The 13,731-nt window shown below is 38.8% G+C and overlaps 1 protein-coding gene across 1 annotated transcript in view; it reads right to left on the reverse strand.

Moving 5' to 3' along the window:
* The window catches only part of irak1bp1 (interleukin-1 receptor-associated kinase 1 binding protein 1), a 46,822-nt gene that overhangs the window by 6,503 nt on the left and 26,588 nt on the right, over nt 1–13,731 (reverse strand). Inside the window, exons 2-3 of the mRNA XM_072250231.1 lie at nt 8,590–8,655; nt 4,923–5,053 (exon numbers count right to left, since the gene is read on the reverse strand). Of these exons, the coding sequence (XP_072106332.1) occupies nt 4,923–5,053; nt 8,590–8,655 (197 nt within the window). The remainder of the gene's footprint in view (nt 1–4,922; nt 5,054–8,589; nt 8,656–13,731) is intronic.

Here is a 13,731-nt window from a genome sequence, read left to right on the forward strand (position 1 = left end):
GCGCACACAAGTAGTGGACAAAATTAAAACTGGCTCTGGGTGTCCAAGACCAATGACTTATGCTGAATGTTTCAACAGTTAGAAATAAAAACATTCCAAAACCAATAAAAATATTCAAACTATTGACAAAATATGAAACAAACGTTATTGAAACATTTTAAGTAAACTAACAAAAAATAAAAAACCTTGATCCCTTGCAGCTGCTCCCCTTCATTCAAAAGGATAGATACAGTACTGTGCAATTTATGGATGGATTCAGGAGGAAGTGTCAGAGTACGTTTAAGAAATGCTGGTGAACAGCTGCCAGAACTTCAGAAATTCAGGATTCAGACTGATGGTAATTCTGAATTTGAAGGGATTTAATTAGGAAAATGCTAGCATCTACTACTCAGAGTTACAAGTGAAAGAATATACACCGAATAATGACAAAATAATGGTGGGTGGGGGGAGGGTTGGGTGCATTGTTTGATAGTGATAGAAAAGAGTTAGATAACAGAAAAAGAAGTGATGGACTTGAAGATAAAATTGCACATTAGAGTCTGCTGGAGAAGACCAAGCAATTAAACACCTATGGGTGGGGGAAGAGGGTTTCCACAAAGAATTAAAATGCAAGAAGGAAAAACGAATCAGGACATTTTTTCTTCAGCTCCTGTTCCCACTGTGTACATTAACATTGCATTTGGGGAATGCCATTTTAATTTACTAAGAATTCTAAATTAGAAGCCACTGGAAACAAGTCTGAAGCTGTAGACAGCAGCTTTCAGAGAATGGATTAATGAGTCGAGAGATGAAGCACATTGGTACACCAAATGGATCTGGGAATGCAACATGACAAACTGCACTAAACATCTTGCAAAGAAAACCTCAAATTAAGATGTATAATTAAGTCAGTGGATGGATAAGACAGTTGGCAAAACACTCACGATAAAAATCACTAGATTGAAGACAACATTCATTGCTGAAAGTTACAAACAGATTATTGAGCCGGTACTTCAACTGTACTAATCAAAGATGTCAAGACTGCAAGCTAGGAATTCAGGAAAGTGAACAGTAATATTCACTGTTCGGCACAAAGGTGGTGATTTATGTTGGGTGGCACAAAGGTGGATAAATCCCCGAGACCTAAAGAAAAAATATCCTAGGGTATTGTGGGAAGCAAAGGAAAAATATTGCTGGGGTCCTAGTGAGATATCAGATGACTGGCAAGTGGCTAATGTAGGTCCTTAAGATATGCAAGAACAAGCTGGGATCTAAAGGTCAGTGAGTGAAACATCAGTAGTGGGAAAGTTACTGGAGGGAATCCTAAGAGACATTATACTTCGGTATTTATAAAGGCAAGGATAAGTTCAAGTTTCTGCATGTAAACATCTCTGAAGATCTATCATGGGCCCAACACATTGATGCAATTACAAAGAAGGCACAAGAGTAGCCATGTTTCATTAGGAGTTTGAGGAGACTTGGTATGTCACCAAAGGGTCAGGTAAATTTGTACAGATGTACAGTGGACAGCATTCTAACTGGTTGTATCACCATCTGGTATCGAAGGGCCACTGCACAGGATCAGAAAAAGCTGCAGAAAGTTGCAAATTCAGCCAGCTCCATCATGGACAATAGCTTCCCCAGCACTGTGGACATCTTCAAAAGGCAATGCCTCAAAAAGGCAGCATCCATCATTAAGGACCCCCTTCACCCAGGACATGCTTACAAAAAGAGCAAGAAAAGTAACATTTTATATATTAAAAACTTTTCTTGCTCTCTTTTTGCACTACTGAATTAATTTTTTAATACAGTGGATTCCAATTAATTGGGCTTTTGGTTAAACAGGATAGGCACTCTTAAAGATCAAAATCGAATCAAGAAAATAGCCAGGATTCACTTCCTTTATTTGGGACACCATGACGCTTTATTAGACTACAGCTGAACAGTTTCCAACTAGCACCAGTCATTTGTACTGTGTGGCCATTAGACATTACACTGTACTTGGAGCGAACAGTTTTTAAATAGATCAGTTGCGTGTGTTTGTGTTTAAAATCTTTTGTCACTTTAGTTGGTGTGAAATAAGCAGTAAGACAGTTCAGAACTGTTTTGATTACTGGTTTCAAGCATTCTCGTTTAGAGGTGCCAGGAATGAAAATAAAATGATTTCACTAATTTAACAAGTTAGGAACTACAAAGAATTTGAAGGTATCAACCATAATCTTGAATGTTACAATGAAAATTAAGATTTGGAGGACGCAATCGTTGAAAGCATTGTATGAAGGCAGTCCACTATTTGCACTAGAGGTCTGCGCTAATTTTAGTCAAGCAAAAGAACACAGTAGCATACACTGGATGGATTCCTCCATTGATAACTATTAGGAACTAATACATAGTTTATGTATTTATTAGTAGTGTTGGTAGTGTTCCAATTTCTTTCTGTATTTCATTGAAGTACATATTTTGTTACTCAATTAAACAATAATTTTTTTTATATACCTTTTTAACTATTTCCATAAAATTCAGCTAATTGGACCAGCAGCTTAATTGCTCCAAAATATTCTGGCCCTACTGTCTCCCAATGAACTCTTATTGTAATTTATAGTTTTCTATTATTATGTATTGCACTGTACAGCTGTTGCAAAACAACAAAATTTCACAGCATATGCCAGTGATATTAAACCTGATTCTGATTCAGATTAGGGATAGCCAGCAAGCTTTGTGCATGGGAAACCATGATTCATGAATTTGCTTGAGTTTCTGTGAAGAGGTCGCTAAGAAAATTGATGTGGGCAGGGTGGTAGACTTGTCTGCATGGACTTTGAAAAGGCTTTTGTCAAGGTACCAAGCGGTAGGTTAGTTCACAAGTTCAGTTCCAGTAGAATCTAAGTGAGCTAAGCCAACTGGAAGAAGATGGTGGAGGGTTGTTCTTCATTGTCAGTGGTGTTCCACAGGGTTTAGTGCTGATCTACCGTTGCCACATACATACAAACTATTAACAATGGGTGAGAATATAGGTAACATAATTAGTAAGTCTGCACATAACATTAAAGTTGTTGGTACAGTAAAGAAGGTTGTCTAAGGATACAACAGGGTGTTGATTACGTGGGAAAATAGGTAAAGGAATGGCACCTGGGGCTTAACTTACAAGGGCAAAGTGGCATTTTGAGAAGTCAGAGCAAAACATACACAATTAACGACAGAGCCCTATGGAGTGTTGTAGAACAGAGACTTATAAGTATGAGTCATAGTTCTCTGACAGAGGTAACATGGGAGTGTATGGCATGCCCTTCATTGAGCAGGGCACTAAGAACAAGAATTGGTTTGTCATTGTTACAGCTGTACAAGATGTTAGCAAGACCACACCTGGAACAGAGTGTGCAGTTTCAGTTACCATACTGTAGGAAGGGATTAATTAAGTGAGAAGATGCAGAAAAGATCAGAACTGAAAGCCTAGTTACAAGGAGAAATTGGATAAGCTGGGACTGTTTTCCTCAATGAAGGAGGGTGCTGGGTAACTTTGAGGAATAAAATCACAAGGGGATAAATAAGATGGCATGTCAGTCTTTTTCCTATGTTAGTGGCGTTTAAAACTAGAAGCCACAGGTTTAAGGTCAGACAGGACCAGAAGCAAGTATTTTCACACAGAATAGCAGGTAAATACCAGAGGAAGTGGTAGCGGTAAGTACAATTACAACAATTAAAAGACTTTCAGGCAGGTACACGGATAGGAAAGACTCAGTGTCAAATGGCCAAAATGCAGGCAACTGGAACCCGCTCAAGAAGGCACATCAGTTAGCATGGGATGAGTTAGGCTGAAGAGCCTGTTTATGTGCTATTTAACTCTATGAAACTGAAAAAACAAAGGCTAAGCTCAGCAAGTGAATAAACATCTCTCTTGGAAGGCTACATGGAGGAACAGGAAGTTTACATTTGTGCAATATCTCCTTAGAAAGAGCCCTCTACCTCCAGGATGAAAGGCAGACTAACAGTCGAGCCAATGGAAGCCCAAAGGAACGTGGGGATTGCGTTTGGATAGTTTAACATTGTGTACCCAGCCAGCTATCTTATATAGATAATATCCTTACCAATTTTTCAGCAATATTATTAGCGGTATTAGAGAAAGTACTTGTATATTAAGAGACAAATAAATAAAGTTCAAATAATCTGCCTTACTCTTTGGGAGGAAATAGCAAAAAAAAGAACAAGATCGAATTAACCATCAATAATTCAATAGTCTTGTGCAGGATACCAGTGTCTGTCACAAAAAATTTAGGTGCTCCTGATCTCAATCTGAATGTGACTCCATCTAAATGACCATATTCCAAGTCCAATAGTTAACCACTACTTAGTCAGGTAGCAGATACATGAAACGTATACCAGGAGAGAATAATAGCTATTAGATTAATTTTAAAAAATAAATACGTAAGAAAAATAATTAGTGCAATAATAATATTAATAATTACTAATTGTACACCTTTTTCCCCCAAATGAGAGAATTCAGTGTTTCTTTAAGATGCAGATTAATTAGTCACATTGGGACTACCTGCTCCCAAGATAACAAGTGGACTTTAGATGGGGCAGGATTTTAAATTTTTAAATAGCCTTTACTTTCTTATGTACATTTCCTACTTTTAATGTTCAGATAAAAGTACATGTTACTAACATTCCAATAGCAACTGCAAGACAGAATAGATTTAGAATTTGCATATCAAGTTTTTCACAGCCTGTCTGATAATTCATAAATAAGATTATAAATGCAATATGGATCAGAACATTCACTTAGATCTAACTAATGGTAATGTTTCAATTCTAGGAAAATGTGGGAAATCAAACAGTAAAAGAATGTTCTTGGAATCTAATTGAACAAATTAAAACATTTACTCTGGACAATGTGTTAAATCATTACATTACATCCTGATTCTGTACAAAGTAATCAAAGTTACCTGATGTTTTCCACAACTTCGGGTGTGTGGAAGAACTGAGGTGAACTAACAATGACAGAATTGTCTAATTTTTCCACTAACAGGTTACATAAATCTTCCATCTTGCCAAAATCACTGAATATTACACTGACCTAGGAAAGGGCAAAAGCAGTGTTTTTTAAAAAGCAAATTCAAATAAAAAGTACAAAACTTCCTGAACTTTATATGACCTTATAACTGATTAACCATCAATTCTGTTTTATCTAACAACTGTGGTATTTATTCATTTTCCTTCAAATTGAAGGTCACAATAAGAAATTGTCAATGTTATTTCAAAGATTAACATGATATGCAATTAATGCAGGTTGATGTCTTTTGCTGCTTTCACTATTCACAGATATGAGATGTAAATATATTCTGTTCCACATTCTAGGATTATATACATGGTTAGCTGTCTAGAGCAGTGGTCCCCAACCACCGGGCCGCGGACCGGTACCGGGCCACAGAGCATGCGCTACCGGGCCGCGAGGAAGCGATATGATTTGGTCAGCTGCACCTTTCCTCATTCCCTGTCACGGCCACTGATCAGCCATTACGCATGCGAGGTCATGACCTGCACGTCATCCGTGTCAGGGCGGGAAGGCGATCAACTCCTCGAGCTTGCAAATGATGACGGGCTGAAAAGTATGTTTGACATCACATCTCTGTCGGCATTTTGGATCAAAGTCAAGGCTAAATATCCTCAGATAGCCACGAAGGCACTGAAAACGTTGCTTTCATTTCCAACATTTTTCTGCTAAGCGGAGTTTTCTGCAATGAATGCAACGAAAACTAAATTGCGGAATAGACTGGACATAAGGAACCCCCTTCGAGTATCGATGTCTCCCATCACCCCTCGATAGGACTGTGTTGTTGCAGGGAAACAAGCCCAGGGCTCCCGCTGATTCAGCGATATTAGTGTGTTGCAATGATTTTATATATTCATACGGGGAAATATACATGCTGTGTGTTTAATATCCAAATGTTACTTAAAATGTTATGATGCTATTGACTTATAAGTGACCTATATAACCATATAACAATTACAGCACGGAAACAGGCCATCTCGGCCCTTCTAGTCCGTGCCGAACGCTACTCTCACCTAGTCCCGCCGACCTGCACTCAGCCCACAACCCTCCATTCCTTTCCTGTCCATATACCTATCCAATTTTTCTTTAGATGATAATATCGAACCTGCTTCTGCCACTTCTACTGGAAGTTCGTTCAACATTTCAAGCTCCCCTGATAATTGACTTATATTATATTCATGCGAGGAAAATATGCGCTGTGTGTTTAATATTAAATTCGTTAGATAAACCCTTTTAGAAACAAAATTGAGTGTATTACCCACTTATCACCTATATTCCGGTAGTGATTAACACCCACCCCCACGAACAGAATCGCCAAAAAGGATTTGCCTGGGGGATGGGGGGGGAGGAATCGGCAGGTCACGACACGCATGCGCATTGGTGCCCGCGCAAGGCTTCATGGTCATTATAGTCTTTTGGGTAAACAACGCATTTGACTGCTACTCTTGTTCGTTGGCAACCCTAACCCGCCGTCGGCCGGTCCGCAAGAATATTGTCAATATTAAAGCGGTCCGCAGTGCAAAAAAAGGTTGGGGACCCCTGGTCTAGAGCATTCAAAAATGAAAGAACAATCTAAACAAGTAAATTCCCCCTTATAAAATTTTCAATTATTTTACTTGATCCACACAATAATAGGTTTAAACTCCAAAACTCACTTTTGATCGGCTCGCTAGTCATTTTAAAATTTAACGTACACTTGAAGTAAGGGTACAGAGGGGATAAAACACACAATTTGTCACAAGTCAAACAGAAGGCAGCTATTTGGGTAACAGATGAATGATAGAAAGTTCTGGAACTGGGAGATACAGAACACTGTATTTACTGGACATCTGAAACAAAAAGGAATGCTGCAAATAGCCATAATCTGTAAAGAGGGAAAACTAGCTTATTTATTTATTATTATTATTTATTTAATCTAAGGTCAGGGATTATATGGGAGGCAGGGTTTGAGGGTCGGCACAACATTGTGGGCCAAAGGGCCTGTACTATGCTGTACTATTCTATGTTCTATGTTCTATTTCATGCTACAAGTGGATAAGCTTACATCAGAACAGTTTGTTTTTAGAGACAGGCAAAATAGTGATGGCTACCGGAAAGTATTGAGTTCAATACTAATTCCTGAGAGCTACAATACATTTAAACGGAAGATGATGTGGCGTTCCTTGAGCTTACATAGGCTTCATTAAAATAGTATAAGAGACCAAAAGCAGATTTGGATGTGCAGGAGTAGAACGGGTGATTAAAGTGCCAATGGAAACTCAAGATTTTTGTAAAGCAGTCACCCGCTGTTTTCAGTCATTTCAAGAGGAGAGCATGTATTGTGAATAGAGAATTGAATTCTCAATTAGAAGTACATGTGAATTGCTGTTTCACATCAAACAACTGTTCAAGTAGCAGAATCGTGAGATAGGAGGAGGTAAATTGGCAGGTATGGCATCTCTAGTTTTTGGCTGATAAGTGCATGTGGTTGAGCAAACCATGGAGTTGTAAATACTCCCTTTGGGATACTGGAAGGGAAGGCAAGGAGAGGGAAGATGTATCTGGTAGTGGAATCTCAAAAGAATGAGGAAGTAACAGATACTGTGCCACTGAACATGTTGGCTGAATGTGCCTCCAAAGGAAAAACTCCTTTGGCTGGAAGGCGAGCAATGAGAATGCAGTGTTTGAAACAGAGTGAAGATCTAATCAATTATTATAGAAGCAAAGGTATTATCAAGGAAACAAGGAAGACATCTTAAAGATATGGGAGGCTTGCCATCAAAATGGCTGTGGTGGGGACAGAAAAAACCTGGGACAAAAGAATGCTTACAAGAGCAGGGAGAGAGGATTTTTAGTCAACATAGCTGCAGGAATTTAGTCACTCCATATCTTCTCAGAAGGAGATAGAAAAACCACAAAAGGGAAGGGAAGAGTGATATATCGACCACTAGAAAGTGGGAGAATAATAGAAATTGAGAGCAAAATTAAAATATTTGAGTCTTGTACTTTTTCCAGGAAGCAGCAACAGCTAGTACCAGAAAACAAGCCAAGAACTTGAGTAAGTCTGAAACAATGACTGATGGGCCTTGGGTGCATATGAGAATTCATAATAACACCTTTAAAATCCTGAATACTTTTAAAAAAAAAGTGTTTAAAGTAAAAGAAATAACTGGATGATTTTAGCAGTAGGTGGATGCTCTGGAAGCTAACAGTCATTATCAATAATGGAAGTCTCAGAGCAGGATGCACGTCGAGCAAAATGAGAGCAGTAAACTAAGCCTTGAAAAGTACCCTACCTAGTAAACTAATTAACTCACTGCCATAAAGAAAATAAAATGTACAAATTCTATCAACAAGACTGAAATTTACAAATACATTTGCTAGTACTCTACAAATACATTATATATGTAACTGAAATGAACTGTTTGTATTCAGCAATCAACTTTGCCTTTTCAAATGAAATCAAAACCAATGGTAACAAATATTTATTTGCCCATAATTATTATAATCAATTTATTGCCATGGATAACTTATACCCTGCATGTTCTTACAAGTTTATGCAAAGTTAAAAAAGATGGTACCTCTGCTTCCATCTGATAGCCATTTTCAATTCGGCGAAAATCCTTAGTCACTATAATATTGTCTTCCTACAATAGAAAAAAAAACTTGAAAAAAATGCTGTAGATAAGAGTGCAGACTGTACTTAGAATAAAATTACTGCCCACTGAATGCATGCATTACCTTATCAGCAAGCAACCCCCAAGTTATTTCTCACTGGTCAACAGAAGACATTTATTTCAATATAGCATGAATAAAATTCAGAGAGATAAAATTCAAAATTAATTTCCACAATCGTTCGCAACAGTGAAATGAATTGATTGATAAATTGTATGTTAGATATTGGAATTTTCAAATAATGGGAGTTATAAGCCTTTAGATTTTTCTTGAGTTAGTGCAGGGATGAGCTTGAGAATTGTTTTATCAAGAGAAATGGGTTGAGTGCCGGATAAAAGAAAAATGGTTTCCAATTGTTCTAAAAAAAACCCAGGACCTCTTCTCTCTTGCTGGAAGGAAAAGGAAATCATGATTTAAGACAACCTTTAACAGTTGAGGGAAGTACTCCAAAGATCTTACCTGCAATTTGGGCAATAATGCGGTCCTGTGTTCCTAGATATCCATTTTACTACCACTATTCCATCAGTGCCCCTGCTAAGAACAGACAGCTCAGCTATTTTCTGTAAGAGCCAACTATTTACTATGTAGGTCTGTACTTTAAGATAGAAGTACAAGAGGTACAAGAGCCTGTTGACCCCCAGTCAATGTTTTAGAAATAGCTTCATTCTCTCTGCCACGAGAACACGAACTCTTTGTTTTGCGCATTTTGTAATTTATACAACAGCTTCCACAACATATATCAGTGACAATAAACCTGATTCTGTAGTACATTAATTGATTTTCTGCAAGTTAATTAAATGTTTATCGTTCACATGAAATTGTTCCAAATTTCTGAACAATATTCCATTTGGTTTTGTAGTAACAATTAATTTACCTTTGATCCTGTCATAAATACTACAATGGATCACTTTTGTTATGTATTGACAGTGAAGTTCTATTTCCACAAAGTGCTTCAATTTTGGTCAGAAAGATCAAAATTCCAAATGAAGCAACCTGAATAAATTTTGCTCTCTGGCATGCAAATGATAATCCTTTCATTTAGATGAATCAATCTTGTGTCAAACTTTGATTACTTTTATATGCAGAAATAAAATTTAAGCTCCACGATCTATACATTACTGTTCACATGTACTTAATTCTGTCTTAGTCTCTCACAAAAGAAAACACTGTCTCAACAATCAATGTAAGAATAGTATTCCTCTCCCAACTCTCTCTCTCATCTTGGATCAAACACTTTTCAATATAATTTTTAAATTCACATCAATTCCATATCTAAATTGTTATTAATGCAAGTTTGTTACTACCCATACAAAATTTTCACTGACAGTTGTAGTAATAATAAATTCCCGTTGATGGCACTGGTGATATGTTAGAAATGCCAATATGCCATGCCCTTCCAACTCTATGTTTGCTATTAAACAAACGGCAGAATCTATATTGTACTAAGTATATCTTCAGAATAATGCTCTAAATATTTAATCAGAACAAGGCAATCACTATTGTAAACAATTAAGATGGAAATCTTGAGTAACACATACACAAAATGTGGGATTCCAGTTTAAGATGGTGCTGCTAAAACGCAGCAACTTCTCACTGGTGGCTAACGAAACAGGGAAAACAACTAAATACTTTGTTAATCACACATTTTCTGCCAAATAATCATTGCAAGTAATAGTCTGTAACTTCACGTTAGACTTGAAGGCAATTCAATGTGGCAGTACAGAGGCAAGGTGAGGTGGCAGGCCTGTCCCCGAGAGCGAAGAAGACCAGAGGTTCAATCATTTTAAGCACCACGCCAAACCTGAAAGATCAGCTACAGGCCAAATCAAGGCAGTGAGGTCCAGGTACCAAAGTGTACCAAGTCCACTCAACTTGATGTTTGGATGGAAATTTACGTGCCATACCAAATCCATAATGTTAGTTACAGGCCTAATCAAGGCAGTGAGCTCTGGGCACCACAGTGTACCCAATCAACTGAATTCGATGTTTGGATGGAGACATAAGCACAGGGCTGAATCGGTAAGGACAAGTGTGGGCCGAATCAAAGTGGTGTCATCCTGGCCCCAGAGCAATTGAATCTGATGTTTGGACATCGATTCAGGCACTGGGCCAGACTGAAAACATTAAGACATTGGGGCCCGAGGTGAGGGACGGACCGGTTCTGATCACTGCTCCACGACTCGGCTCTGCATTGAACTATGGGACTCTCTTTGTGGTCATCCAATTCAGAACGCTGCTTGCTTGTGGTTATTGTTTCATGGGCATGAGGTGTTTTTTCCTCTCTGCACATTGGTTGTTTGACAGTCTTTAAAAATTTTTTTTTGAAGTTTCTTTGTTTCGTGGCTGCCTGTTAGGAGATGAATCTCAAGGCTGTATAATGTTTGCATACTTTACATATGGTGATGCTAGAAAGTTTGTGAACCCTTTAGAATTTTCTCTATTTCTGCATAAATATGACTTAAAATGTGATCAGATCTTCACACAAGTCCTAAAACTAGATAGAAAACCCAATTAAATAACACAAAAACATATTTGTTCATTTTTTTTCTTTGAGAAAAATGATCGATTATTACATGTATTTGATAGAAAAAGTATGTGAACCTTTGCTTTCAACAACTGTTCATCAGCCCTGCACATTGGCTTGGAGGAATTTTAGGCCATTCCTCCTTACAAAACTTCTTCAACTCTGGGATGTTGCTGGGCTTCCTTGCATGAACTGCTTGCACAACATTTCTATAGGATTAAGGTCAGGACTATGACTCACCCATTCCAAAACATTAATTTTCTTCTTTTTAAACCATTCTGTTGTTGATTTCCTCATCTTTCAGATCATTGTCTTGTTGTATTATCCAACTTCTATTAAGCTTCAGGTGACAGATTGCTACCCTGACATTCTCCTGTAAAATGTCTTGATACACTTTTAAATTCATTGTTTCCTCAATGATTGCGAGCTGTCCAGGCCCTGAGGCAGCAAAGTAGCTCCAAACCATGATGTTCCACAGTTGGGATGAGGTTTTGGTATTGGTGTGCAGGGCTCTTTTTCCTCCAAACATAGCAATATGCATTTCTATCAAAAAGTTCAACTTTTGTCTCATCTGTCCACAGAACATTGTTCCAAAAGGGTTTTTAGGACATCCAGGTGGTCTTTTGCAAAACTTGTGATGTGCAGCAATGTTTTTGTTTTGGAGACCAATGGTCTCCTCCATGGTGTCCTTCCGTGAACACCATTCTTGTCAGTGTTTTTCTTATAGTGGACACATGACCAGAGACTTCAGCACGTTCTAGAGATTACTACAGGTCTTTTGCTGTTATCCCTGGGTTCTTTTTCACCTCCTTCAACATTGCATATTGTGCTCTTGGTGTGATCTTTGCAGGATGCCCACTCCTAAGGAGAGTAGCAACAGTACTGAGTTTCCTCCATTTGTAGACAATTTCTCTTACTGATGAACACTCAGGTCTTTAGAAATACTTTTTTAGCCTCTTCCAGCTTCATGCATCTCTACAATTCTTCTTCTAAGATTCTCTGAAAGTTGTTTTGATTGAGGCATGGTGCTAATAAACAGACTTTGTTTGAGAAGAGCAGGCTCTGTCAGTAACCTGACTTTGTGCTTTGTGTGTCTTTTTTATAGGGCAGGGCACCTCTATAATGCACACCTCCAATATCACCTCATTGATTGGAATGACTAGGACTGGGGACTGGGCGTTACTTTATTGTCGCCAAACAATTGCTATTAGAACGTGCAATCATCACAGCGATATTTGATTCTGCGCTTCCCACTCCCTGGATTACAAATCGATAGTAAATATTAAAAATTTAAATTATAGATCATAAATAGAAAATAGAAAATGGAAAGTAAGGTAGTGCAAAAAACCAAGATGCAGGTCTGCATATTTGGAGGGTACGGCCCAGATCCGGGTCAGGATCTGTTCAGCAGTCTTATCACAGTTGGAAAGAAGCTGTTCCCAAATCTAGCCGTATGAGTCTTCAAGCTCCTGAGCCTTCTCCCGAAGGGAAGAGGGACGAAAAGTGTGTTGGCTGGGTGGGTTGTTTCCTTGATTATCCTGGCAGCACTGCTCCGACAGCGTGCGGTGTAAAGTGAGTCCAAGGACGGAAGATCGGTTTGTGTGATGTGCTGCGCTGTGTTCACAATCTTCTGCAGCTTCATCCGGTCTTGGACAGGACAACTTCCATACCAGGTTGTGATGCACCCTAGAAGAATGCTTTCTACGGTGCATCTATAAAAATTAGTGAGGGTTTTAGGGGACAGGCCAAATTTCTTTAGCTTTCTCAGGAAGTAAAGGCGCTGGTGGGCCTTCTTGGCAGTGGACTCTGTTTGGTTGGACCAAGTCAGGTCATTTGTGATATTGACCCCGAGGAACTTAAAGCCTTTGACCTGTTCCACTTGCGCACCACTGATGTAAATTGGGTCGTGCGGTCCACTACTCCTTCTGAAGTCAACAACCAATTCCTTCATCTTGCTGACGTTGAGGGATAGGTTATTTTCTTTGCACCATGCCACCAGGTTCTTAATTTCCTCTCTGTACTCAAACTCATCATTACCCGAGATACAGCCTACAATTGTTGTGTCATCAGCAAACCTATATATTGAGTTTGATGGAAACTTGGCTACACAAACATGGGTGTACAGTGAGTACAGCAGGGGGCTGAGTACACAGCCTTGTGGGGCACCGGTGCTCAGAGTGATTGTAGAGGACAGCTCGTCCCCTATTTTCACAGCCTGGGTCCTCTCTGTGAGGAAGTTGAAACTCCAGCTGCAGATCTGAGTGCGAAGGCCCAGGTTCTGGAGCTTAGGAATCAGTTTATTTGGAATAATGGTATTAAAGGCAGAACCGTAGTCAATGAAAAGGAGCCTCAATGAATAGAGATAGAGATAGTCATAGTCATACTTTAATGTAACTCCACTTTTTAAAAAAGGAGGGAGAGAGAAACCGGGGAATTATAGACCGGTTAGCCTAACGTCGGTGGTAGGGAAACTGCTGGAGTCTGTTATCAAGGATGTGATAACAGCACATTTGGAAAGCGGTGA

Source organism: Mobula birostris, chromosome 2 (genome assembly GCF_030028105.1).
Source record: "Mobula birostris isolate sMobBir1 chromosome 2, sMobBir1.hap1, whole genome shotgun sequence".
NCBI lineage: Eukaryota > Metazoa > Chordata > Chondrichthyes > Myliobatiformes > Myliobatidae > Mobula > Mobula birostris.